Source organism: Elephantulus edwardii, unplaced genomic scaffold (assembly GCF_000299155.1).
Source record: "Elephantulus edwardii isolate Elephantulus edwardi_28Jun2011 unplaced genomic scaffold, EleEdw1.0 scaffold00109, whole genome shotgun sequence".
In the NCBI taxonomy this organism is placed as follows: Eukaryota; Metazoa; Chordata; class Mammalia; order Macroscelidea; family Macroscelididae; genus Elephantulus; species Elephantulus edwardii.
In genome coordinates, this window is record NW_006399859.1 from 7071612 (window position 1) to 7099194 (window position 27583).

The 27583-nt window shown below is 47.9% G+C and overlaps 1 protein-coding gene across 1 annotated transcript in view; it reads right to left on the reverse strand.

The window, feature by feature from the left end:
• Positions 1-27011, reverse strand: part of OTOG (otogelin) — an 85717-nt gene extending 58706 nt beyond the window's left edge. Inside the window, exons 1-18 of the mRNA XM_006892075.1 lie at positions 26794-27011; positions 26215-26275; positions 19918-19993; positions 18934-19026; positions 18596-18750; positions 16096-16214; positions 13831-14036; positions 10575-10705; positions 10191-10297; positions 9705-9814; positions 8879-9007; positions 7380-7488; positions 7003-7049; positions 6208-6353; positions 4941-5073; positions 3738-3915; positions 1808-1932; positions 568-780 (exon numbers count right to left, since the gene is read on the reverse strand). Of these exons, the coding sequence (XP_006892137.1) occupies positions 568-780; positions 1808-1932; positions 3738-3915; positions 4941-5073; positions 6208-6353; positions 7003-7049; positions 7380-7488; positions 8879-9007; positions 9705-9814; positions 10191-10297; positions 10575-10705; positions 13831-14036; positions 16096-16214; positions 18596-18750; positions 18934-19026; positions 19918-19993; positions 26215-26275; positions 26794-27011 (2356 nt within the window). The remainder of the gene's footprint in view (positions 1-567; positions 781-1807; positions 1933-3737; positions 3916-4940; positions 5074-6207; positions 6354-7002; positions 7050-7379; positions 7489-8878; positions 9008-9704; positions 9815-10190; positions 10298-10574; positions 10706-13830; positions 14037-16095; positions 16215-18595; positions 18751-18933; positions 19027-19917; positions 19994-26214; positions 26276-26793) is intronic.
• Positions 27012-27583: the final 572 nt, after the last annotated feature.

Here is a 27583-nt window from a genome sequence, read left to right on the forward strand (position 1 = left end):
AACAACAACAACAACAACAACAACAACAACAACCGCAACCTCTTCTAAATCCAGCCTGCACATCTGGCAGTTCTCTGTGACATATTGTTCCAAACTTTTTTGGATAATTTTCAGCAGAATCTTGCTTGCATGTAATATCAATGATATTGTTCGATAATTTCAAAAGAGAAAGGTGATATTTTGGTGTTTGGGTTAAAGAAACTGTAGGTTGTTTGAATGGCAATGGCTCTGACTAGTGCAGTGGCAGTGAAAGTGAGAAGAGGGTAAAGTTGGGATTGATAAGACTTGGAGGTGGGTTGGAGGTGCAGGTAAAAAGGAGATATTCATGGGGAAGCTCTCAGGTACCAGGCCAAGTGACACAGAACTGCGGGCCTCTGGCAGAGCTGGGGAGCACAAGAGGAGAAACAGGTGGTAAAAAGACCCAAGGTGGCGGTGTCTATAAGTGTCCTGGTGCAGAGTTGAGGGGGCAGGCAGGCACTCAGGCAGCCTGGAGCAGCTCAGGTGGGTGGTGGCGCACCTGCTGCTTCCAGGCTGCCTTCACCTGGCACACAACCACGGGACACTCACCACAGGCTGGCATATGGGTGCGGAAGTCAACAGGGAGACCATGGCGCTGGCACAGGCGGGCGTAGTGGGCCAGCGCAGCGCACAGGCAGGGCTGCCCACAGCGGCAGGTGTCCCGGCGGCACTGCTCAAAATAGGCCACGGGGCTCAGGTAGGTGGAGCAGGGTGCAAACAGCTCCCCAGTCAGCACGCTGCAGGACTGCACCGCATAGGAGGCTGCAGGCAGAAGGGGGTGCAGTCAGGGGCAGGCTGCATGGTGCCCCTGGTCTCAGCTTCTCCCCCTCTCTTGACAACCCAGGAAATAGTGTACAAGGGAGTGTACATGTGCATAACTGTGTGTACAGCAAAATGTGGGCAGATCCGAGTGTGAGGCTGGTTGGGAATGGGCATCATTGTGGGCATATGTAGCAAGTTCAGGTGTGAATACAAGATTGTCTGTGAACACAGAATAAGCACCCGTGAAGGAGGGTGTGTATGTTATGTGCACACCGGTGCATATAAACATAAATAAGGATTCATAAAATGTATTTTACACCATGCCAGGTGCAATTGGAAGATGATACAGGAATGGAGAAAAGGGACAAAATGTCCTGCCTTGGTGGAGATTACATTCTAGAAACCAGTCCTGAAATGACAGGAATGACAGAAAAGCAGGAGGTAAAGAGTCTAAGGGGAGAGCAAGTGAGGATGCAGGACAAGAAGCACGAGGTAGGGTGAACTGATGCCATTCTAAATCAGGTGGTCAGGAAGGCCTCAGTGGGAAGCTGATCCATGAGCAGAAACTTGGAAGAGATGAGGATGTGTGAATATCTCTATTTATGAAGGGAGAACATTGCAGGTAGACTTAAGAGCAAATGCAAAAGCCAACAGACAAGAGCAGGCCTGGCTGTGTAGAAAGAACAGCCAGGAGGCCAGAGAGGCTGGGGCAGAGTGAAGGGAGAGTAGGAGATGAGGCCAGGGAGGTGAAGGCAGACATTGCAGAGCTCGTGGGCCAGACTTTGGCTTTTACCTGGAGATGTGGGTGCATGTGAATACGTGCGCACATGACAGAGGTAGGTCAAGAAGCTTGTGTTCACCAAGCACCCACTCCTCACTTTCCCATCTCCTACCTGAACTCCTCCTATTCCAGTCTTTTGCACCCATTCAAGTAGGAATTCTATCTACTACAATGCTCCTCAAGACCGAGTCTCCACCTCCTTCTCCCTCAAACCAGTCCCATCCCACCCCACATGCGGTGCCTCACCAGCTTGCAGGTGCACGTCGCATGGGTCCAGTGGAGAGCCAAGAGCCAGTGGGGAGCAGGCTGACAGTGTTTTCCAAGAATTGCCGAAGAGCTGGGGTGTGCTCTCAGGCACACCCACCGGGGACCTGAAGCCACAGCATAGCTAAATTCACTCCTCTGTTCATGTGGATCCAGGTGAGCATATAGATATTCGCAGACAAGCACCCACCTGCTTCTATAAACACATAGATGAAGCATGCACACTCACAGAAAGAGGGCCTTGTGTGCCCATTTAGATGTGCAGCACATGTAGGCACATCGTTTGCACGCAGCCTCATCAGACTCACACAAAGCACAGTATATGTCATGCATGTAAATAGCCGAGTCTAGACAGCCACACTCAAACATATGTCATTATGGGGGTGTGTACACACAGGAAGACATGTAGCACATTTTAAAAACTTTGAAAGGGCTCAAAATGGGCCCGGGACCACCACTGTCCCTTCTTTCACTACCTACCCCCACCCCACCCCAGCTCTTCATGTCAAAAAGGAAGAAATAGGAAAAACTGCAAACTCATTTCCTCTAAGTCTTTCTCTCTAGGAAGGAGATGATCACATGAGACACGGTAACCACAGAAAAGAAAAGATGTTACCAGTCTCCAAGAATCACCAAACCCAGGTGAGGATACACAGATAGATAGAGCCCACAGATCCTGCATATACCTGCACCCACATGCCCACATCACTGACCCAGGGCAGGGAGAGCACGTGTGCCACGTAGAGGGACATCTCACCAGAGTTCACACGCAGAAGAACAGCGAGCAACCCACTAACCGGGGATCTGCCCCATCATCTGACCAACCAGCCTAATGTCAGCCCCACCAGGAAAGAGAGGATAGAATACTATGGGTTTAAAAGGTAAGAGAGGATAGAATACTATGGGTTTTAAAGGTATGTGCATGGAAAAGCAGCCAGCTTTTTATTGGTTTTTTTTTTCATTTCTGGCTGAAGAAAGCCTCCCATGTTCTGCACTGCATGAACAGAATTTGAAAAACTGGCCAGAGCTTTTAACCTTTAAGATCAACCACCTGTTGTCCTCCCTGGGAGGTCTGTTCCTGTCCCCCAAGTTCCTAAGCTGTGTTCATTCTCAAAGGAGAAGGTGGGAGCTCTTTCCGTGATTATTGGGAGTTTCAAGGTACAAACTCAAAAGTCTTCAGGCACCAAGCAGGAAAAGTACATAGGTTGGGCCAGCTTGGTGGTGTGGAAAGCAGTATGGCAATGCCTTTGGCTTTTGGAGCTTATACTTGTGTGAAAGTATTCACAGTCAACTAATGGTTACAAACAAAAAACAAAACTATGAGCCAAATCCACCTCTGTCTGAGGTCCTTCCATTTTTTTTTAAGATCTCATTGAAGAATGTTCCTAAGATCTCAGACACCTGAATCTCAATGGTGTTTATCTAAAATGAGATTCCTAGGTTCCACCCTAACTTAGATCAGAGGTGGGGTCTAGGTATCAGATTTTAACAAGCTCCCTGGGTGATTCTTCCTCATAGAAGACTGTAAATCACTGTTGTGATGCGATCTTAAATTTAAATGTACACAAACCAGTCACTAAGCGAGCAAGTCAGGGGCAGTAACAGCTCATAGGCAAAGGTGTACCAATGCTTCTGGGTGTTGAAAGTGTGCTGGTGGAGTAGTGGTTACTAGCTTAGCCACTAACCAAAGAGTCAGTAATTCAAATTCACCAGTGATTCTGTGAAAGAAAGATGGGCAGTCTGCTTCGAGAAAGATTTTCAGGCTTGGAAACAACCATGGAACAGTTATATCATGTCACATAGCTCAGTATGACTCAACTAAATAGGTCTGACTTGTTATTTTAAGTCTGGATACTTGGCCCTACAAGCCTGTGTACCCTTCCCACTTCTGCTTCCATGGAGGGTCACGTACAGGAAGTCGTCTTGCGTGTTGCCATTGAAGGTGCCACAGAGACCCACGGTGTCCTCCACCCATCGCTGGTCCACCTGCAGGTAGAGCCGCAGTCCTTCTCGATCATAGAGTACCCGCACGCCCACGTTGGTCCTTACACGCAGGAACACCGAGGACAGCCTCCGGATCTCGAAGGCATCTGTGAGCACACAACCAGAAATGGGATCGAAGAAGGACCGTCCAAACATCCAGCTCATCAATACCCACCCCCTTCACACATTATCCCCATATCTAGCCCTGTCCTCACACTCTGAAGGCCTCTCATGGCGAGCCTTGGGAAATCATGTCTAGTGAGAAAATTAAGGTCCAGTGATAACCTGTATTTGCAACTCCAGCAGACATATTTGTTCTAGAATCAAATTCCAATTAACTTTGCTCTTGCCAAAACTATTAGCTCATTGCCTTCGATTTGGACCAATTCACCCCTGAGCCTCCTATGGATTTTCTGAGGTTGGAAGTCACCTGTAAGAGACTGAGCGCACCTTTCTCCTCCAGCTTCTGGCAGCTTCAAAAAGCCAGAAACACCACTTTTGAGTTAACAATGCAACTTTCTAAGGGCTACCCCACAAGAGCTCCCTTACTGTCCCTTGCTCTCCCTAAAGAACTGGAGCAAATGAGAATTCTGTATTCTTCTCACAATGACCACCAGGAAAATCGTAATACATATATTAAATCCAATCATAGAAAATTTATCACTTAGATACAATTATAGAGGTATAGCTAATTGTATAGCCTATGGCCTTTTTATATGCCATGTATCTCCACTTCTCCAGATCTGTAACCTACCTTGTTTAAAAAGTTCTCTTTGATGCTAGGTTTTTATTTCTTAATAGTTTTGCCATTTGGGTTGGATGTGCGGCTCCTTGGACTTTGTGGAATCAGGCAGGATGATAAGGGATTCATAAATACTGAGGGTCAAGATGGCAGTAGCCTTTCTCATGTGGTGATATAAAGAGAAGCCGTAATACTCCTGACACTCAGTTATGTGCAGGGTGGGGACAGGCCACACCTTAGTTCACGTTGCTCGGGCCAAGGAGCCTCCTGACCTGAGCCACCCAATCACTCAATGCCAGGTCTTGCCTATGCGGTTGCTATGCCTTTGACCAGAGGGTCCTGGGAGAAAACCCTTGAGCAGCTAGCGCTCTTGTCTACTGTAAGCCATACCATCTGTGTAGGGCGGAGTAACCTTGTACTGGTCAAACAGGAGGACATCCCCCGCCTGGGTCAGAGTCACCTGCCTCCGAGGATCCTGGTGCAGAATCACGGAGACTGACTGGACACACGCCCCATCCTGGTTCTGGAGAGAAATAAAGGTCAATGAGGCAGTTAGTCTGTCTGACCTCCGAGGGCAGAGTCTCTCCTGTTTTGCAACCAGAAAAGGTTTCTCAGAGTGACAGAGCCCAAATAACACCAGGCTCATTTGGTGTCATAGCTTTCTACTAAGAAATGACTGGGCTCAGACTGGACAGGGTTAGTGACAGAACTGGAATAATCATCATAATAATTATAATCAGCTCTCAAGTTATCTAAATACAGAGCAGAGAAGGATCCGAGACCAGAGAAACAGCTTCCCACACTCTAAGCTGGAATTTCTACTTCATTCTTTTGCAAGTGTTTAGAAACCTCTTTCCAAATATCAAAGCACACAGTATATCAAGCTAGTCTCCCCCAATAGGAAAAAAAAGAGAAAGAGCTAATATCTGTAGGCCTCAGTTTAATCCCTCTCCAAAATGAGTACTGCACATTGAGTCCATTTCTACTATAGTTGTACAAAAACTCTGACACAGGAAGGTATTTAATGCATTCAAGGAGACACAAGAAGTCCAGAGAGACCAGAACCCACCAGGCAGAGTAGTTTAGGATGAAGCTTAGAAGTTTAGAAGAATCAGGCAGCAATTATTTTAGGCAGGACTTTGAGATACACCCTCTGACTAAAACAATTAAAAGTTCCTCCACAGGGATCCACCCTACAACCTGCAAGCTGTCTCAGCTTCTGCTAACACAGTGGGCTGTGGGTTCACTTGTCAGGCTCACCTGCCAAACCATAAATTTCTAGGGGACAGAGCCTTGACAAACTCATCTAATTCACTAATACCTAGTAGCGTCTGGCACAAATAGGTGTTCAGCATTTAGGAACTGATGAATTTCAATACATGCCTGCATGCAAGAAGTTGGATTAAACCCATTTTAGCAATTTTAAAGCAAGTAAAACTCAGAAAGCAGCAATGACTCACAACCAGCAGAGGTGCTGGAGACAGAAGTCTCCGTCTGCCCAGAAAGGAGAAACAGCAGGGTGAGTGGGCTATGGAAAGACCTGGTGCCCTGCTCCAGGACTTGTTGGACAGTGTAAGGCAGGGATGGATGGATGGATGGATGGATGGATGGATGGATGGATGGATGGATGGGGTCTGGGGGTTCCCCCAGGTCTTACCAGTCCACATGGGGCATTCTGCAATGTCACCGTGAAGGTGCCAGAAGAGCGGCTCTTGGCCAAGATGTATTGGCACGTGGCAGGGAATGTGTAGCGGCGGCCATCAAAGGTTGTGAAGTGGATATCACCAGTCACTGAGCATTCGGCTGAAGGACAGAGAAAGGCCACTGACCCAAAGGAGCTCCAAGCAGGAAGCTGAGACAGCACTGCGTCCTCAGGATCCAAGGCTGTGAAAGGAGACTCAGCCCCCACTTCAAGAGTCCAGTCAGAGGGGTGGCAGGCCTTGACCCCCGAGGCCAAGAGGAAGGGAGGCAGAGGCACAGCCCTGCCTTGGGGCTCTCCATCTGAGGAGAGACCAGCCTCTGAGACTGAGAACTGGCCTCCATCCCTAAGATGAGGAAGGTCACTAGATATGTGGGGCCTCAGGTAAGCCTTTCCCAGACAAGGGCTGGAGTAAGTCCTTACACAAGCAGGCAATGGCTGAGGAAAGAAAGGGGCCAGCTCTGGCAGCTTAGTGGTAAGGAGTTGGGCCACCAACCCAAAAGCATGCCTTTTGAGCCCCCCATTTGGTCTGTGGAAGAAAAATGGCCAATCTCCTGCGTGATAACTGTCTCTGAAAACCCGCTGGAGGGCCGGCTGTGAGCCGGTCCGACTCAGTGTTACATGGCAGGAAGCCTTGCCAAGGGAATGAGTGACCACCACCCCTCCCATGCAGGCCTAGTCCCCAGAGCTCCCCTGCTCCAAACGCTGTGCGACTAGAGGCTGTGGAGCACAGTGCAAAGTGGGCAGACGTACCTGGGCAGACGGCCGTGCTGCACACCCACTTGCCTGCAGTGCAGGTGCTGAAACATAGAGGGCAAGGAGGCCGGTGGGTCACCCTGCCCAGGCCTGGGCCCAGGCTTCCTAGTCCTGACACGGCTCCTCAGTCAAGCTGTCCATGTCTGCTGTAGGCTTTGCTTGGGAGATGGGATTGCAGGCCCAGAGAGCTCCTGGTCCCAGCCCTCAACCTCTCCATCTCTAAAATGGTGGCTCGAAGATTACCCCTATACAAACTCTGATGCCCTTGGAACTCAGAAATTTCGAACCCTCGTCCCTACATTCTCAGGACTTCCAGAGCAGTCCTGACAGGAATCCCACAGCCCTCCCCCTCCCGCCCAGGAGTGAGCACAGACCAGGCATTGCAGTCTTCCTTCACCACAGAGCCCGTTGGGTACAGGGTCCCATGGAACTCACAGGGACATTCGGCTGGTGCCACACAGGCCCCATCCTCGAAGATCAGCCCTAAGGTGACAGAAAACATCCACTCAACTTGTCTCTACGCCTCCTCACCACCTCTCCATGGCTCCCCATGGCCTGTAATAAAAACTTCATTCCAAACCTTTCATCACAGGTGTTTCACCTCCAAGGTCTGTCTGTTCTGGGAAAAAGGTTTTGATACAAACTTTAATGTTTTCCTAAAAAGTTGCCTCTTACACTAGCAAAACATGATGCTTCAAGACATCCAAGCTGAAGCTCCTAATATGGAAGCCCGTCAACAAAGGTGGCACACAGAGTACCTCCTCATGGCTCGCTCTGAAATGTATGTGGTTATCTGCACAAGGTTATGGGTTGGAGCTCTGGGAATCTCCATCATTACGTACGGTGCCTCTGATTTCCTGAGTTCTTTGGCTGTAGTAACAATGATAGTTTTGCGCTTCCTTTTGTGTTGATCTCAGTGGAGTGAAAATCCAGTATGGGCTGAACCAGAACTCTTGGAGAGTCATAAGGCAAAGAGGAGCAATAGAAAGGAGAGGTGTGGGCACCCAGCACAGTTGTGAGAGACTCAACTCCAACACTTAGCAATAATTGTATCCTGAACCTGTATCTGTGGCCTTGGGTCTTCTGTTTTAAGCATCTTGAGCATTGTTTTTAAATTCTAATAAACTCTGATTCTGAAAGCGTTGCTATTGGGGGGGAAAATACCCAAAACCTCATTCAAGCCCAAACATATAAAAACTGGGCTCCAACCAGACCTGTCTGCTCACCGCCCTGTGAACACCCCCTGAGCAAATAATCCTCCTTCTAAATCTCTACTCAGAGAATCTCTCCCATCTGTGCGTTGAATGTCTTCTCTCCACCTCTCATGTATCTGTATTGTATTTAGACTGTATCTAGAAGCTGTCAGGTATCTAGGCTCAGCTTAGGCACCACCTCCTCCAGGAAGCCTTCTCTGAACACCCTTTTCCTCTCTTGTATCTCTTCTCATCTGAGTCCTCGAACAGGACCTTCCTGCACTGTGTCCCAGCCTAGTGTCACCTCTAAATGTCTTAACACTGCAATCAGACTCTGATTCTAAACTCAGGGACTGGGTCTTTACATTATTCCATCCCCACCACACTGCCCACCAAGGGGCATCAAGGGAGCTACATACCACAGGTGTACAGCCAGGGTGGATTATGTGAGAAGTAAAGGAAGTAACTGCCCACACAAGAATGCTGAAACAAGTGCATGTGTGTGTAAATGAGCAAAGGACTTGTCCTCATCCGTACACCTCATAAAGCCCTGATGAATCTCTCAAAAGGCTGCAATGCCACCCCTATCATTTATCATGTCGTTTCCTCCTTCCTTTCACAGGCATCTCTGAGCCCATTTCACACACAACCCTGAAGGCACCCCTCGTACCCCAGCATACCGTCAGGGCAGTAGCAGCCATCCACACAGGCGATCTCACTGTCCACGCAGGACGCCCGGGGCTGGCAGGACGCAGGGCAGCAAGTGATGCACTCGTTGTAGGTGAAGGCCTCCTCTTTGCAGTGCACAGCTTGGGAGGGAGGTGGGGGACACCATGGTCTCTCAGCTGTTACTGTTTCAGCTCTGTCAGGACCCAGCCCCTACCCTAAGCCCTGAGTCAGCTGTGGAAAGGTACTGATTTTCCTGATTGTTGGTTCTGACTCACAGCAACCCTCCATCAGGTTTCCGAGGCTGTAATTGCACTAGGAGGAGACTGTCCGTCTTTCTCCCTCAGAGTGGATTTGAACCACCAGAGACACACAGTCCTTGGGTGAGTAGTGCAACTTGCCAAAGACTATGCCACCAGAGCTCTCCCCGGTCCTCTGTTGTGGGCTGTTGAGTCAGAACCGACCCATAGCTGACTGTCCAGGGGGTTTTCAGAGGCAGTAAATCACACAGGAGGGGCTTGTGCATCTTTTCCCCGTGGGTCAGCTGGCAGATTCAAACTGCATACCTTTGAACTGGCAGCACAATTCCTTACCACTAAGCTACCAGAGCTCTCTGATCCTCTAGTGCCAGTGAAATCAGGTCTGTGAGGCTCTGAGCACCCTAACCCTCACCCCACTCTCTGGCCCAAGATCAGTCCCTCTCCCACTGAGCCTCAGTTTCTCCAGCTGTCACATGAAGATGGGACCTCAAAGTTGAAGCTCTCATAAGAGTGGTTCTGAGTAAGAAAGGCTACTGAGCTTGTTTAGGCCCCTCAGTGCCCACCACCAAGTTGTGCCTACCACATTGTGGGAGCAGCGTCCTCCAGCTCAGCAGGGCCCGCCCTGCCTGGGCACATGCCCGAGCATACTCTGCCAGGGCCCGACACCAGGTGGCTTCATCACCCACTGACCTGTAGGGGGTGGAGGGAACCAAAGATCGCGCTGGAACAAGGTCCAACCTTCCACCTGCATTCTCCTTGCCCTGCAATCCACGAGAGACTTAAAGGGCTTTGGAACACCCCTCATTTCTACAGTTGAGAAAGGGTGCTGGGAAAGCATTTAAGTGTACAGAATCCTCAACCAGAGGCAGGAGGCCTGATTCTAATCAGTTGCATGGGTCAGGCCTCATCACTGGGCCCCAATGGACTGGAAGCTCCATCCCATTCCTAGAGATATAAATGTCAGGTTTGGGGAAGTAAGTATACCATATCCTGAGCCATCATCCCAATAACAGAGGGATACCTTCCCACAGCCCACTACCTCCCCAGCTTATGGCTGTTCACTCACTGGCAGAGATCGCTGGTGCAGCTGGCTGTGAAGGGCAGAGGGCTGACGTAGGCATGGCAGGCATCGAAGGGGGGTCGCAGCAGTGCCTCACACCGCTCGTACACAACCTGAGTGAAGACCAGGAGCTACAGGTGGGGACTAGCAAGGCCATGGATGGTCCCTCAGTTTTCTCAGTCAATCCCACCCAGAATTCCCACCAGGGAGACAAAAAGAGGACAGGAAGAAGGAAGAAGCCATGAGCATCCAGCAACCCAGGTCGCTGTAGCCAGGGACTTCTCAGGAGTTGGATAGGAAGCTAAAGCCAGGTAATGTTGGGTGAAGAGAAGGAAATGACAACACACACACACACACACACACACACACACACACACACACGGACCAGACCTGCATGGCTCCAGGGCTCTGCTGCAGGCATGGTGGGCGGGGCGGGGAGGAAGTCAAGGGCCCTAGAGGCTGGTTGGGAGCTGCTTCCTGCCAGCTGTGCACAAACTCAGACACATCATCTGTCAGCTTCCCTGTAGAAGAGAATCGGGATAATCATGGGATTTAGTGGGGGGTATCTGAGGGAAAGAGGGCTCCAAAGGAAGGGAGTGGAGCTGGAGAGATGTCAAGAGGCATGCAAGGAGCTGAAGAATCTAGTCTGCAGTGCACCCATTCTGATCTACACATCGGACTAGAAAAACAGCTTTTTGGATATAATACTCAAGAATACACAATAACCACTATTGGTTTTGTTGCTGTTCTTCAGTGCCATGGGGTCAAGCAGGACTCACAGCGACCCTATGGAAAACAGATCTGAACCTTGTCCGTCCTCTACCATGCTCACGATCTCAGTACATTCAAGCCCATATTTGCAGTCATTGAGCCAATCTGTCTTGTTGGGAGTCCTCTTTCTCTGGACGTCCATGTTTCCCAGAATGATGTTTTTTTCCAAGGACTAACCCCTCCCGACAACACGCCCAAAGTATGTGAGATGAAGCTGCACCATCCCTGCCTCTAGGGAGCACCCTGGTTACACTTCCTCTAAGACAGACTTGTTCGCTCTTTTGGCAGTCCATGAGATATTCTCTACCTTTTTTCAATGCCCAATTCAAATACATCAATTCTTCTTCTGTTATTCCTCCTTACTGTCAAACTTCTAGAGGCCTAGCAAGTAACTGAAAAAACTTAGAAGACAAGAACCAGTATAGTAACTCCCTATTGCTCCAAGCTCCATCTCTGAGAAGGCAGCCTCCGGCAACCCAGAGAAAATTAACAGGTGAACCCCAACAAATTCTTGTACCAGGCTGAGCATGCTTCCCACTTGGATATAAGGAAAGAATGCCCCCATGAGGTTAATTCAAAGACTGCATGAGGTGATTCATGTCTGTAAAGCACTTACTACGTCGTGGGTGTTCAAAGTGTCATTCCTCCTCTGGTCAGAGATACCAAATGACTGAGCCATTTGACTTCTTACCTGTATCTTCAACTCCAGCTCAGCCCTTCCTCACTGGTCCTATGTCCGCCAACACACACACACACACACACACACACACACACACACACACACACACACACACACTACACACCCCCCTTGCAGGGCTAATCCCAACCATCCAAGCATCTACGTGCCCAGAAAAAGTTAGGGCTCTATGAATATTTGTTGGTATAATAAATAAACATAAATAACTGAGTCTTGAGGACAGGTCAAAGTTGTTGTTGTTGTTATGTGCCGTCAAGTCGTTTGCGACTCATAGCGACCCTATGTACAACAGCCCTAAACCCTGCTCTATCCTGTGCCAATCGCGCTGCCTCTGACACACCCATCCTGATTACCCTAGTCACTGAATCAATTCATCTCATAGAGGGTCTTCCCCTCTTGCGCCGTCCCTCCACCCTCCCAAGCATGATGTCCCTCTCCAAGGACCTGTCCCTCCTTGCAACATGCCCAAAGTATGTCAGACAAAGCCCCAGAATCCTTGCCTCCAAGGAGTAGCCTGGTCTAACCCTCTCCAGGATGAATCTGTTTGTTTTCTTGGCAGTCCGTGGTACATTCAATACTCTTCTCCAGCACCACAGCTTAAAGGCATCAATTCTCCTTCTGTCCTCCCTAGTCATTGTCCAACTCTCTGATGCATAACAAGTGATTGCAAAGACCATGGCCTGTATCAAGCACACCTTAGTCTCCAGAGAGACACCGTTGCTCCTGAGTACTTTAGAGAGGTCATTAACAGCAGACTTTCCCAATGCAACACATTTTTTTATTTCCTGGCTGCTGGTGCCAAGAGTGTTGACCATGGAGCCGAGCAAACTGAAGCTGTGAACAATCTCAATCTCTTCGCCATCCATCCTGATGCTTCCAATTGGTCCAGTGGTGAGAATCTTTGTCTTCTTGACATTGAGCCTCAGTCCATACTGAAGGCTGCAGTCCTTGACCCTCTGCAGCAAGTGCATGAGGTCCTCCTTGGTTTCAGCAAGCAGGGTTGTGTCATCTGCATAACACAGATTGTTAATAGATCTTCCACCAATCCTGATGCCAAAATTCTCCTCAAAGTAGGGAATGAATAAATAATTTACAACAACTCATAGAAGCCCTGTGGGACCCACTTATCCTCAACCTACTAGATTGTCTACCTATGTGACCTCACTCAGTCCACACAACACCAAGAAATTGCTGTTGCTGTTGTTGTTGCTGCTTAAGTCGAGTATTACTCACAGTGACCCTATGAATATTGGGTTTGAACCCTGTCCTATCCTGTGCCATCTCATCATTTCTGACACACTTGAACCCATTGCTGCAGACATAATAAGTCAGTCCATCTCACTGAGGGTCTTCCTCTCTTTTGCTGACTCTCCATCTTCCACACCATAATGTCCCTTTCTAAGAAATAATCTCTCCTAACAACATGTCCAAAGTATGTGAGACAAAACTTCACCATCCTTGCCTCAAAGGTGATTCTGGCTGCACTTTCTCCAAGACATTGCTGTTCATTCTGCTAGTGCTCCATGGGATATTCAGTACTCTTTTCCAACATCTCAACTAAAGGCATTGATTCTTCTTCTGTCATCCTTATTCACTGCCCAGCTTCCAGATACATAGCAAGTGATTAAAAAGATCATGACGAATCAGATACACCTTGGTCTTTAGACTGACATCATTGCACCTTAGTACTTTGGAGAGGTCCTTGACAGCAGGTGCCTTACAGGGAAGGAAAGGTGTAGAGGAAGTAGTAACCTTCCTAAGGTCATGTGGTGATAAATGGAACTTTGCCATTTACAGAGACTCTCCCATTCACAGCCTCGTGAGATCCTTTCACAGCCCTACAGGGTGGGGGTAAGGGTGAGGGTGTGTGCTGACCCTCAGAGGGTTTTCAGAGGCAGTAAATCACACAGGAGGAGTGTCCATCTTTCTCCTGCAGCAGCTGATGAATTTGAACTGTTTGACTTTGAGATTAAGGCATAACTTCTTGTCAGTGGGCCATCATTTACAGAGGAGGAAATTGGGGTCCAGAATAGTTAGGAATACAACTGAGGAAAGGGCTCCTGGACTCCCCACTAGTTGTTAGTACCATAATCCCAGGGCCCTACCCCAAGTCCCACACCTAGTCCAACCTGCCGTCTAGACCCACACCTGTCAGAGGAGAAGTGCCCTGGGCCTTACCATAACTGGTCACCAGGTCATCCTGAGGGTCAGCATTGTTGTTTCCACAGAGTCCATGGGTCCAGCCCAGGAACTCGGGGTTCATCTTGATGTAGACAGCTGAGACGCCGTCCCAGGCCAGGGTGAAGGCCTCCTGATGCCGCACGATGACGTAGCCAGCAAGCTGCTGCAGACGCATGCTCCCCATCACATGTGGCAGCTGGAGCCTGCACACGGGACCCAGAGCTCCAGGGTGCCCACACCACCCTCACCAACCTGGTCCCTTCATCACAGGGCCTACTGTCCAGTACCTAGGGGGTCGCAGGGTCTGCTCATCACATGGCTACAGGTATCTCATAGTCTGAGACCCCATACCTCTCCCCTTGGCTTCTCAGGTGCTTATAATCGGCCATCAGAAAGAACACTCATTTCCCTTTCTTTCTTTCTTTATTTTTTTTTACTCATTTCCCTTCTAAAGAATTTTTTAAAATTTGAACTCCCCTGAGGGAGAAACCTTAGCATGACTAAATTTGTCAGCTTCTTTTCTCCCAGACAGAAGGCATGATATAAGCAGACGGCTACTTTGTTTATATTTTTGGTGGAGAAAATGAATGGCGTGGAAAGAGAAAGCCAAGACAGGGGGAATCAACTAGGGGAGGGGAAAAATGCAGAGCTATAGGACCCATGATCATCTTCTCACAGGTCCAGGGACCCCTGGCCTTTCTGGAATTTGTCAACTTTTAACTGAGCTGAAAATCAAGACAGGAAAGCAAAAGAAGTTAGTTTCTAAGCAGTTAAAATTGGTATAAAAAAGATGCACATAAAAACCCAAACCAAATTGTGCTGCTGAGTTAATTCTAACATATGGGGACTCTGTGTGTGAGGCTAGTACTGTGCTCCACAGGGGGTTTATTGGCTAATTTTTCTGAAGGAGATTGCCAGACTTTTCTTTCAAAGTTTCTCTGGGTAGACTTGAACCTCCTACCTCTCTGTTAGCAGCTAAGAGCAATACTATTTGTTGTGCTGTTAAGTGCTTGCTGTCTGTTGAGTTGAGTACAACTAACTCATGGCGACCCTATGAACTACAGATTTGAACCCTGTCCTGTCCTGTTCCATCCTCAGCACCTCTGACACACTTGAGCTCCTTGCTGCAGTAACTGTGTCAACCCATCTCATTGAGGGTCTTCTCCTCTTTCACTGACCCATATCAACCTTTCATTCACAAGGGAAACCCTTGTGCCTTTAGTTTGACACTTAGCCCTAAAAAGCTTGGCTACACAGTTTCCAGATTGGAAGTAAGAAATGAGAAAAGGGTAAAAGCCTCTCTTGCTTTAACAGCAAAGTGAAGTGGCCATGGGCAGTAAAGGATGGAGAGGACAGTGGGAAAGAAATGGGAGAAAGATCTCAAAAAGGACCAACCAGAGGCATTTGGTGTTCACTCCTTGAGTGGTCCTCAAGGCACCTCTCATGAAGCCCTAGAGGGTAAGTGATGTTCCAAATAACCTCAAGTCATCAGAAAATTATTAAAGTGGACTCAAGTGTTTGCTCTGGCAAGGCAGGAGCTGTCTGGGTATGATCCTTTTGAAAAGATTTTCATTAAATCATGAACAAGAATTTGGATTGGCTTAGTGGTAAGGAATTGTGCTGCTAGTCCAAAGGCACACAGTTTGAACCTCCTAGCTGCTCTATGGGAGGACGATGGGCAATCTCTTTCCATGCAATTTACTGCCTCTGAAAACCCACTGGAGGGGCAGCTATGGGTTGGATCTGAGTCAGTGGTACTCAACAACAACACAGTGGCAATTAGGAGCTCTGGTGGTGTACTCTACAGCACGCTACACTACTAACCAAAAATCTGCACATGTCTAGTGGTTCAGATTAGTCAGCACCTTCACCAGGAGAACAAGGGCAGTCTCTTCTTAGGATGTACGGCTTCAGAGAGCCAAGCAGATCTGAATCCTGTGAATCAGAGCTAAGCTCAACAGTAGTGAGTTTAGTGTTTGGTTTTGGATAACAGGAATAGACTCAAATAAGAGGTGATAAACTCTCAGTTGTCTGGAAAACTCAGTTATTTGCCTGAAAAATCACCATCTGGAAATCCACAGAACCTGAGAGTGCCAGAAAACCGTAGGGACTTAACCTTCTGCAAACCCTAGACGATCAGCCAACCCTTCTAGCATACTCCTGCCCTACTGGTGAAAACTCTGTTGTTTCTCTCAGAAAACATTTTCTTCCCAGGACCAGGGAGCAGCTCAAGTCAGGGTGGAAGGTGTTAAGAGTTGTTACCTCAGGCCTCCATGGGTGACTTCCTTGGCCAGGCGGATCTCTTGTTCACCGGCAAAGAAGAGGCTGACAGACCGTGAGCAGGTGTAGGGGGAGGAGCTGCATTGAGGGTCATTGTGCACCTGAGAGAGGGGGTTCAGAGTTCAATTTGCAGGGTTCCTGCCCCAGGGCTGGCCTTTCCTGTCATCTTTTCCAGTCCCCACAACACCACAGAAAGGCTGGAGCCATGATTATGTGCATTTTAAACAGAAGACAACTGATGCTCAGAGGAGAGGTTTAGAGATTTCCCTCAGGTCACATACAGCTAAGAAACCACCCAGCGAGGATTCACACCCAGCTCTAAATGGCTGGAATTCTAGCAGTCTTTTCTTTGTGACTGTAACTCATACTAGCCCTCCGAACAATAGATCTGAAGCTTGCCTTATCTTGCGCCATCCTCACAACCTGAGAAGTTCAAGCTCACTACTGCCATTACTGTGTCTCTCTGTCTTGTTGAAGGTCTCCTCTCTTACTCTGACCCTCCACGTTTCCCAGCACGGTGTCTCTCTCCAAGGGTTGGTCCCTCCTGACAACATCCCCAAAGCACGCGAGATGAAGCTTCACCATCCTTGCTCCTAAGGAGCGCCCTGGCTGCACTACTTCCAAGGCAAACAAATCTGTCAGTTCTTTTGGCAATCCATCATATATTCAGCACTCTTCAACAATCCCACAATTCAAAGGCATCGACTTCTCGTCCGTCATCCCTCCACATTGTCCAACTTTCAGGTGCCAACTTTGATGTCTCTCAACACCATCTCTCACTAATGCAGAACATGTGCACAAATGTACAGTACAGATACTCTCAGGGCACACAGGTACGCCATGCCTAGCAGGTCCCTGGTAGCAGGTCCCTGGTAGCAGGTCCCTGGTAGGACAGCGTCTAGTCCACTGCTGCAGCCTACCACACACAGGTACCCAACGCACTTACCCTGCATGAGACACACATACTTCTATCCCCTGTTCAGATAGAATCCATGCCTCCAAGGCCACAGGACCCCAATAGGGGACTTTTAAGAATTAATCGTAAAGACTTGAAAATGTCTCCATGACAAGTGTGGAAACTCTTCTCAAGAGCAAACCTTAGATGATGGCTTAATGTGGATAAGCAGACTGGAGCTACTTTAACTAAAGTGTTACATGTGAATGTTACCTCATGGTCAAATGAAGTATTTTCAAGCTGTTTTACAATGATAAACAATAAGATATACAAATATATAAATACATCAAATGGAAATTTTATGAAACTATTATTACTCCTATTAATGTATTATGTACAACAGCCCTAAACCCTGTTCTATCCCATGCCAATCTTACTGTCTCCAACACACCTTACCCCCATTACCCCAGTCACTGAATCAATCCATCTTATAGAGGGTTTTCCTTACCTGCACTGTCCCTCCACCCTCCCAAGCATGATGTCTCTCTCCAAGGACTGATTCCACTTTGCAACATGTCCAAAGTATGTCAGATAAAGCTTCAGAATTCTTGCCTCCAAAGAGCAGCCTGGCTTCACCCTCTCCAGGACAAACTTGTTTTTCTCCTAGCAGTCCATGGTATGGATATTCAATACTCTTCTCCAGCACCAAAGCTCAAAAGGCGTCAATTCTCCATTCCTAGTCATTGTCCAGCTCTCTGACACATAGCAACTAATTGCAAAGATCATGGCCTGTGTCAGGCAAACCTTAGTCTCCAGACTGACATCATTGCTCTTCAGCACTTTGGAGAAGTCTCTGACAAGTAGACTTTCCCAATGAAATTTGTCTTTTAATTTCCTGGCTGCTGGTACCAAGAGTGCTGACTGTAGAGCCAAGCAAACTAAAGCTATTAACAATCTCAATCTCTGTTCTCATAATTGTTCCTGTTCTCTTTTTTTCTTTTCTTTTTTGGATATTGACTAGAACTCATTAAATTGATTTTATAACCCACTAATATTAATTAGTATTATTAATTACAATATAATCATCATGAAATGACACAGAAATGGGGGAGAAATCTGATGTGTGATACCCCCAAGCAGAGGGGAATGTTGGTCATGGTCCCTAGCCTGTGGAGGACATAGCAGCTCCTAGAGCAGCCTCTTGGCAGAATTATATCTGAGATTGAAGACACAAATATAGAGGTACACTGAGTACTAGGAGCTCCTCAGATCCCTGGTCCCTTGGCCCAGTACTAAACAAGGATAGCCCAGCAGAACCAGGTCTCATTGGTCTTCCTGCAGAGTTGAGGTGTGCGTACATCTGGTCTGCCTGACAGTGAATGTCACATATATTCATGTGACATATTCATGTGTGTATTCATGTATTAGATGGATGTTTACTGAACACTAATCCAGGTTCTGGGACATCACATGAAAAGATATGGTCCCTGTCCCTGGGAACTTGATGGCTGGTAGAGGAGACCAACCCACAAACAAGTGGGGCCTAGGATCCAGCTGAGTGGTGTTGTTCTGTACAGGAGGTCTTACCTGGACTGAGAAGCTCTGGCCCTCAGGTTCATGGCGCCCCACCAGCGTGTAGCTGCCCTTCCCGGAGAGATAGTAGTAAAGGCCATCGAATGTCTCCACGTGGTGCTGCCCCCACACCCGACAGATGCTGTCTCGCTCAGGGCCGGCATTGTACACTAAGTCAGGGGAGAAAGAACCTCTTTGTGTAGCCCAAGTGGATACCCAGTCAGAGGCTGAGTGGTCCCAGCCTTCACAGGGTCACCCACAGCCCATCCAGCCCACGAACTCTAGGTCTCAGGCCAACCAGATGCCACTATACTCATATCCATTCCCCTGGGAAGGGTAGAACCCAAACCTACCCATCTGGCAGCGGGGTCCAGTAGCATTGAAGCGTCTACAGTCGCAGAAGGCTGGGTGCACACACTCACCCCCATTGAAGCAGGAGAACAAGTCTGCCAAGGAGACACAGAAGGAACTTCCCCTTGGAGCTGAGGTTGGCAGGACCCACTAATGCACCACTGCCCTCAGGAGGGGGAATCAGGCCACACCCCCACTCCTCATCACTGGAAGCCCTCAGCAATCAGCCTCAATGGAGATACTTGGGTTGGGGGAGTCCTCTGACACAGCCCTTGTCATTCTCTAGCAGGCAAGCTGGTCTAACACTGCTTGCTTTTAACACTCACCAAGCAGCCCCAAGGCAGCCTTCAAAGGGCTGGGGTTCACTAGGGTCTCATCTCTCCATGCTGAATTACTGGGTTGAAGGTAAGACAGGCAGAACTGAGGACATGGAATACGGGGAGCAGGGGGCTGTAGGGATATATGCATATAAACTGTTCTTCCTGAGTCCTCCACGGACAAGCTCAAAGGAAGGGGCCAACATTTAAGGCATGGGACGGAGAGGAGACCTCCCGTTTGGAACATGGTAGAGAAAACGCAAGAGAGGATGAGAAGATAAAGCTGAACAGGTGAGGGGAGGGACCCTGAAATGAGGGATGAGATCAAGGATACACAGGCCATGGAGAGAGGAGATGCAATAGACACAAAACAGGGTGAGAGGAGAGAATATGAACGTGGGACAAGGGGAAAGAGGTGCTTCAGACACTGGACAGGATCCGACGAGACGCCACAGACACAGGACAGGGGAAAAGGTAAGACCACAGCAGGGGAAAGAGGCCACAGAGTAAAGCAGAGGGGGAAATAGACAAAACAGGGAAGCACTATCTTCCTGAAGACAGAAGGAAGTCACAGGCAGTGGTCATAAGAACAAAGGACACCAGGGGGAGTCTGTTGCCAGCCTGGAAAGGGGCAGCAGAGGAGCCCAGCAGACACAGACATCCACTTACAAGCAGGGGCACACTTGGCCCGATGCAGCCGCCTCTCCCAGGAAGACATGGCCAAGGAGTCCAGGGCTTCCGCTCCCTTTGAAAACAGCAAGAAGAATGTGATCAAGGCTGACCTCAGACCTGGATCATGGATTACTTCCTGGAAGTCATAGCCCTTCCCTTCCATTACCAGATTAAGGACGTTCTCATTCCTCTAAGTCTCAAAATCTCCATCTGCCCAGCACTACCTCTAACAGATAGGGAATGGAGACTTCAGAGGAGCTAAGATTTGCTTTTCACCCTCTAAAGAGGCATCTCAGTGGCACACCTGGGATACCTGCAGCCTGAATAAGGCCCCTCCCTTCCATACTCCAATATCCCCCAACCTCCTCTCCCTCCCTCCTTCTGCAATAAACCTTTGTGTTCCCCACAGGCCAAACAAAACGCACTTGTCTGGAGCATAAGTATGACTCCTCTCACTATACAAACCACACGAAGCAGCCTAAACACACAAAGGCAGCCTCTCATCTTACAGTAGACGAATACTTCACTTCTCTCCCTCCATATTCCACCTGGACTCTTCCAACAACAGCAAAGTAAGCGAGCAAAAAGAACTAATACCATTACTTAAGTCAGACACATGGTGGTCTTTAAAGTGGCATCTTTGCTCTTTAGCACTTTAAAGAGGTCCTGATCCAAACCATGATATTTTCAATTGCCTCATATGCATGTGCATAAAATTCTCACCAGTGACAAACAAGCAATATACTCATGGGCAGAGAAAAGATTGAAATTGTTAATTATTTCATATTAGCTGGACCATCAATCAATAGCCTTAGTAGTAGCAGTCAGGAAATCAGGAGGCATATCACACTGGGAAAGTTTGTAGTCAGGGACCTCTCCAAATTATTGACGAACAATAATGTCAGTTTAAAGATTAAGGTGTATCTTATTCAAGGATTTTCAGTCACTTGCTATGCATCTGAAAGATGCAATGAGTAAGGAAGACAGAAAAAGAAATGATACCTTTGAGCTGTGGTATTGGAGTTTTAATATCACACGGACTGCCCAAAGAACAGACAGACATGTTTTGGGGAAGATGCAGCCAGAAGCCTCCTTGTAGACAAGGATGACAAAGCTTCATTTCACATACTTTGGACATGGTCCTAAGAGAGGCTATTCCTTGTGTATTATGCTTGAAAGGTAGAAGGTCAGAGAAAGAGAAGAACTCCCTTGATGAGATAGATTGACATAGTGACTGCAGTAATGGGTTTAAATGTGTCAGAAATTATGAGGATGGCACAAGGTCACTATGAGTCGTACTCGCCTCAGCAGTAACTAACAACAACAACAACAACATATGCATGTGAAGTTTGGATAACAGCTAAGAAAGATCCAAGAATATTAAATATCTTTGAATTGTGGTGTTGGTGAAAAATATCAAATATACCTGACTGTCAAAAGAATAAACAAATCTGTCTTAGAGAAAGTGCAACCAAAATGCTACTTACAAAAAAGGATAGTGTGATTTCATCTCAAATATTTTTGGCATGCTATCAGTCCCTATTGAAAGACATCATCATACTCGGAAAAGTAGAGAGAAGACCCTCTCTTTCAAAAAACATGGCTAAGACACTCTTTAAACCAAACTAGAAATCTCAACATAGGAGATTTACCATTTGAAATCAGGACAACCTTAGAAGTGAAGGACAGTCATCGTGTAATTGCTGTCTTGAACACCCAGTCTCCTGAAGTTCCAGTCCAAGTATCCTGGGACTGGAATGTGCATAGCTCTCCTCTCTGATCCTGGGTCTCCCCCTTTGTACAAACTCCAGGAATTCTGTGCCAGGAGCTGTGCTAGATGTTAGGGATCATTTCAACGAACAAGACAAAATTCCTGTCCTCATAGGCCTTAGTTATGTTCTTGTTCACAAAGTCAGTAAGTCACAAAGTACACCCACCGCAAGAGTTCATCCCACCTGGCTTCCTCCCTGTGGTCATGTGTGTGTCCCCAGGCTGAATCTTCAGCCTCTAGCAAAGGATTTGACACACCACAAGTATTCTGAGCCCTCACTCCCCGGGGCCTAACATCAGCTCTTTGCTCGTCCTAAGATTTTATTTAGTCTCTGCACCTCACCTATGATGATCCTACCCTCCCTCTTCACCTTTATCTGACATCCAGAGAGGACACTGGTTCACATTCCAATGATAACACCCAACTTTGGCCCCTGTTTCCTATGGGTACTCCAGTTCTTCTTAACTTGCAAACTCAGGTCCAGCCCCATGAACCAGGCTTCCCACCCTGGTAGTAACTTATCTTATGAAACCTTCAGAGATCACAGGTCATAGGGAGACAAGAGTTGGGGGAAATGATTGACATCATTTCATGCCTCCAGAGAGCTCCAACCTAAACCTGCCTTTGCTCCTCTCCACTCCTTATCCTGCTCAGGTGTGGCTTATGAGGGCAAGACAGCCTCATAACAGCTTCAACTCAAAAAAGGTCAAGTCCTTTTCTCAAGAATCCTCTAAATCCTGTCCAAAATGATTTATATTCAGTATAGATCAGAGAGAAGCCTGGGTAGCATAGTGTTAGGTTGTTAACAACAACAACAAAAAAAAATCAACAGTGATCAAATCCACTAGCCACACTCTAGGAAAGAAAAAAAAAAAAAAGATAGGCTACCTCCTCCCATAAGGATTTCCAGTCTCAGAAACCTGCTGGAGGGTGGCAAGGGGTCAGACTTAACTCAAGAGCAGTGGGTTGGGATTAGTTATAGATTCACATTCTCATTTATTCATTGCTGTCATATAGGAATCAACTCATAGCTGACCCTATGAGTTTCGGAGGTTTTTGGAGGCTGTAAATGGCATGAGAGGAGATTGTCCATCTTTCTCCCTCAGAGCTGCTGGTGAATTTGAACTGCCCACCTTTGGGTTGTCAGCTCAGCTCTCTGTCCATTAGGCCTTAATCCTTTTATGCCATGGATATTTTCACAGTCCTCTGAAGCCTATCTACCTCTCTGGGAATAATGTCATTAAGTGTATAAAACAAAACGCCTAAGATCACAAAGGAGACTAATTATATTGCAGTACAGTTAGGAACATATTTTGTAAAAATGTGTGATTTAGTAATATTTGTGCTTTTTTATCAACACATTAGATATCAAGATCTAGAAGCTGATCTTATCACTGCCAAAATTTTTAATTAATCATGAACATAAATGATATTTTGAAATATCAGCAACAACCATAAGGTGATTTGACAGTATCTGTGATTTCCATTAGTGAGAGTCATTTTAAAAAATAAATGCAAAACACAGCACTCAAACTCGTCATCAGGTCAGTTCTGACTCATAATGACCCTCCATCAGGTACCCTAACAGGAGGAGCCACCAGTGGATTTAAACCACTAGTGACATCTGGCCTTTGGGTTACTAGTGCAACTCACTACAGATTATGAGCAGCCAGAGCTCCCCAGCGAGAGTCAGAGACATTTTATAGTTTTACAGGGTCTAGACGATAGTAATCATCAAAAAGAGAGCTCTGGTAGCCTGTAGGTAAGAAGCTTCACTACCACCCAAAAGGCAGGTGGTTCAAATCTATCAGCTGCTCCAGAGAGGAAGATGGGCACTCTCCTGTGCAGCTATAGCCTCTGAAAACCACTGGATGGCTAGTTATGAGTCTGAGTTGTTTGAGAATAATTGAAAGGGAAACTAAATCTCAGATTGAGGTTCTAGTAAATAACAAGCTTTTTCTTTTTCTCATCCAAGTTCATGGATCCCTCTGTGTGTACCATCAATGTTCCGGAGAATGACTGAGCTCTGGTGGATGAGGCAGTGCTAAACAGTGCTATCTAGGGAGCTCTGGTGGCTTAGTGGTAAGGAGTTGTGCTGCCAACCAAAAGGCACACCTTTGAATCCATCAACTGCTCTGCAGGAGAAAGATGGGCAATCTCCTCCCGTGTGATTGATTAACTGCCTCTGGAAACCCGTTGGAGGGTCAGTTGTGATTCTGTTCTGACTGCATGGTACACAACAAGAAGCTGTCGTCTGGGACCTCATTTCCTATTTGACATCCTAACAGGGCCATTGGTTTACAGGTGAGCTGCCTCAGTATCCCCTTCTTCCCAACCCAGTTGCCTTGAGGGGGCCACTCTTTGGTCCTGAGGCATAATGTAAGAAATCTGCTGGGCTTGCAGGTGTTTGTACCAAGAACTTTTTCTTAGAGAACTTTAAAAAAAAAAAGCCAGAGTGCTCCATGGATGCAAAGATGGCAAAGCTTCACCTCTCTTACTTTGGACACGTTGCTAGGAGAGGCTATTCCTTGGAAAGGGACATCGTGCTTGGAAAGGTGGAGAGTCAGGGAAAGATCGGAAGATCCTCAGTAAGATGAACTGGCACTGTGATTGCAACAATAAGCCCAAGTGTGTCAGAGATGATCAGGATGGCACAGAATAGGACAGAGTCCAGGTCTGCTGTTCTTAGGGTCACTATGAATCATACTCAACGACATCTACTAATGACAATAGCCCTAAAATCCAGCACAGAAAGAAGCTTATTGGGGAACAGGGTGTGGCAGGATTGTGGCACCATTAACATGCCAGGTTCCCAGAGTCCTTTGGGGCAATCATGGTGCCAAAGATTAGCTCCACCAGCTGATCCTGGAGCCCTAGTAAATAATCCACTGAACTCCGTTTCCCTATCTATTAAAAAAAAAAACAAAATTCGGTTCGAATCCACCAGATGCTCTGCCAGAGAAGGAGGGACAATTTCCTCCTGTACCGGTCAGATCTGATTTGATGGTACATGCACAAAAAATAATTTAAAAAAAAATATTTTACTGCCTTTCATGGACTGTAGGAGAACAAACAGGTTCATTCGTCATGGAGAGGGTGAAACCAGGTTGCTCTTTGGAGGCGAGGATTTTGAAGCTTCATCTAACACGCTTTGGGCATGTTGCAAGGAGGGACAAGTCCTTGGAGAGGGACATCATGCTTGGAAGGGTGGAGGAGACAGCACAACAGCACAGGAGAGGAAGCCCTGGATGAGATGGATTGAGCCAGTGACTGGGATAATGAGGGTAAGTGTGTAAGAGATAATGAGGTTGGCTCAAGGTAGAGCAAGTTTCAGAGCTGTTGTACATAAGGTCCCGATGAGTCACAAGTGACTCAATGGCACATAAAAATAATATATTGCCTTTCAAATCAAATCATATTTAGCTATGAGTCTGACATGCAGGGCTGCGAAAGTAAGCCCACGAGAAAGAAAAGACACAGATAATCCAATGTTAAAGAATACTCTACCATCTAGTATTCATCTCTATTTCAAAGCATATACATTATTTCCCATCATAAATGATGGATAATAGTTTGGGTTTAGTATTTTCCATCATAAATCATAAATCTCCAAGCTCCCAGCACAAGAGGTTACCCAGAACTGAACCCTGGGGTCAGGGACTGAGGAGAAGCTCAAGCTGCTATCAGGACCTGGTCACAATCAGGCTGAATTTGTAATATCTGTAGTCGTGAACTCAAACTTAATGCCATGAAGTAATTTCAACTCACAGTGACCCTGTAGGGCAGAATAGAATTTCCTCATAGGATTGCTGAGATGGTAAATCTTGGCAAGAGCAGACTGATGCTTCTTTTTTCCACAGAATAACTGGTGCGTTCAAATTGCCAATCTTTTGGTTAATAGTTTACTGCTTTACCCACTGTCCTATCAAGGCTCCTTGAAGTTGTAGGCAAGGCGACAACAAATGCAGTTCAGGATTAGAAATGGAGCCTCAGTAGCTGGCCTGGACCAAAGAAGGTTGGTAAGGGGGGGGGGGGGGGGAGAAAAGCCACCTCTACTGTAGACACACAGGATCCCAGGAGGGCAGGAGACAGAGAATGGTCAAGACTCAAGACAGGAGCTCATGGCTCTCTTTCTCAGCGGCCCCTTCCTCACACCCTCCACCAGGAGGCCCAGTTTGTCCCTGGGCCTGCCTTCTTGGGGCATACTGCTCCAGACAGTATGGAAAGGGGCCTCTGCCAGAGTTTAGGAAATAAAAAAAAAAGAACTCTTCTCTCCTTACCTTCCTACTTTTACCCAGGAGCTGTCACCTGATAGGACCTTGGTGCTCCCCCACAAACACACGTTGGTGACAGGACCAACAGGCCTGGGTGGGTGTGTGGAGTGTCTTAGGAATTTGCACACTGCAGACCTGTACTAAGAACCTGTTTGTTCCCTCCTGCATAACCCCAGAGACAGCCCTCCAGGAACCCACAGAGCTCTGGGCAGCCTCAGAAACCAGACCCCTGCTCAGGAAGTCTCCTACCTGGCTCCCCATCACGGTTGGAGCATCCTCGAAGGGAAGAGAAGTCTCTTGGTGGTTGACCCTAGACAAGAAATAAGGTTGGCATGGACTGGGTGGCTATGATAAGATGTGCTTCTTTATATTCAGCACCCCCAGGCCCATATCACCCACCCCAGCAGTGAAGACGGGAGCAGCGGGTGGGGCAGCCACAACCTACTCACTCACCTGGGCTCCTCGACTGGCTCTGGCAGCAGCTCTGCACTACCCCGAGGTGCTGCGGGTGCAGTGGGCGCTGAGGCTGGGGAAGGTAGTTACTCTCCTCTCAAGGTATGCCTCCTTTTTGGGGCCTCCCAGCAGCCCCTCTCCCCCAAACATCGGCTAAGAACCTTTCCGCATCACCAGACACCACCACCACCCCCATTTTCTCTCCCTGGCACCCTTCTCCAACCCCTCTTACTCTTTCTTCCTTTTTCCTCACTGGGGCTGTCTCTCCACTTCTGTATCTGGAGACTCTTTCACATCGACTAGCTCAAGACCCTTTCCCAGTGGTAGTGCCAACTTCTCTAATAGTCTGTGCCCCTCTACCCACGTTTCCCCCACCTCCCAGCTATCTCCCTGCCCTTCCTCAGAAACTGTCTCTCCTCTATCTCTCCGCAGCTGGGCCAGATGTATCCCTCGCCGCCAGCGTCCAGACCCCTGCTCTCACCAAGGCGCTGCACCCGCGGGGACTCTGCCGCCGGCTCAGCCCGGGGCAGCCAGAGGCACACGAGGAGCGAGCAGAGCGCAGGCGCCGGGACGTGCGTGGCCGGGGCCCTCATAGGGGCGCGTGGGACCTGGGAGCACGGGCTTGGTCCGAGGTTCCTCTCCGACGAAAGCAGGGTCACATCTCCCCGCCACCGCGGCCCTCCCTCCAGCTCTCAAACCCTGGAGCTCCGCGGGACCCTCCTCCCAAGCTAGGCTCCTCCTCGCGATCAAGTGCCAAGACTGCCCAGCTCATTATCATAATTTAGGCACCTGAGGAAGGTCCAGCCTCTGGCCTTTTCAGCCACTGAGCTGTTTCTCTTGGGGGAAGGCTGATACGTTGGACGATAGGTTGCATGAGCTGGGAACTGAACCGGGGACTCCGGCGTGGAGGCAAAAATTCTACCACTGAACTGGCTAGATTCAGATAAATCAGTATTAAATCCTCCGGATAAGCGAGGGTAGAGTTCTGGAGGCCTTATTGGTAAGGAGTTGTACTGCCAATCCACCAGCTGCTCAGGTGGAGAAAGATAGGCAGTCTCTCTCTCTGAGATTTACAACATCTGGAAACCACTGAAAGGTCAGCTTGGAGTTGGTTCTGAGAGTTGGCAATAAAAAAAATTTAAAAAAAAAAGACGAGCGAGGAGGT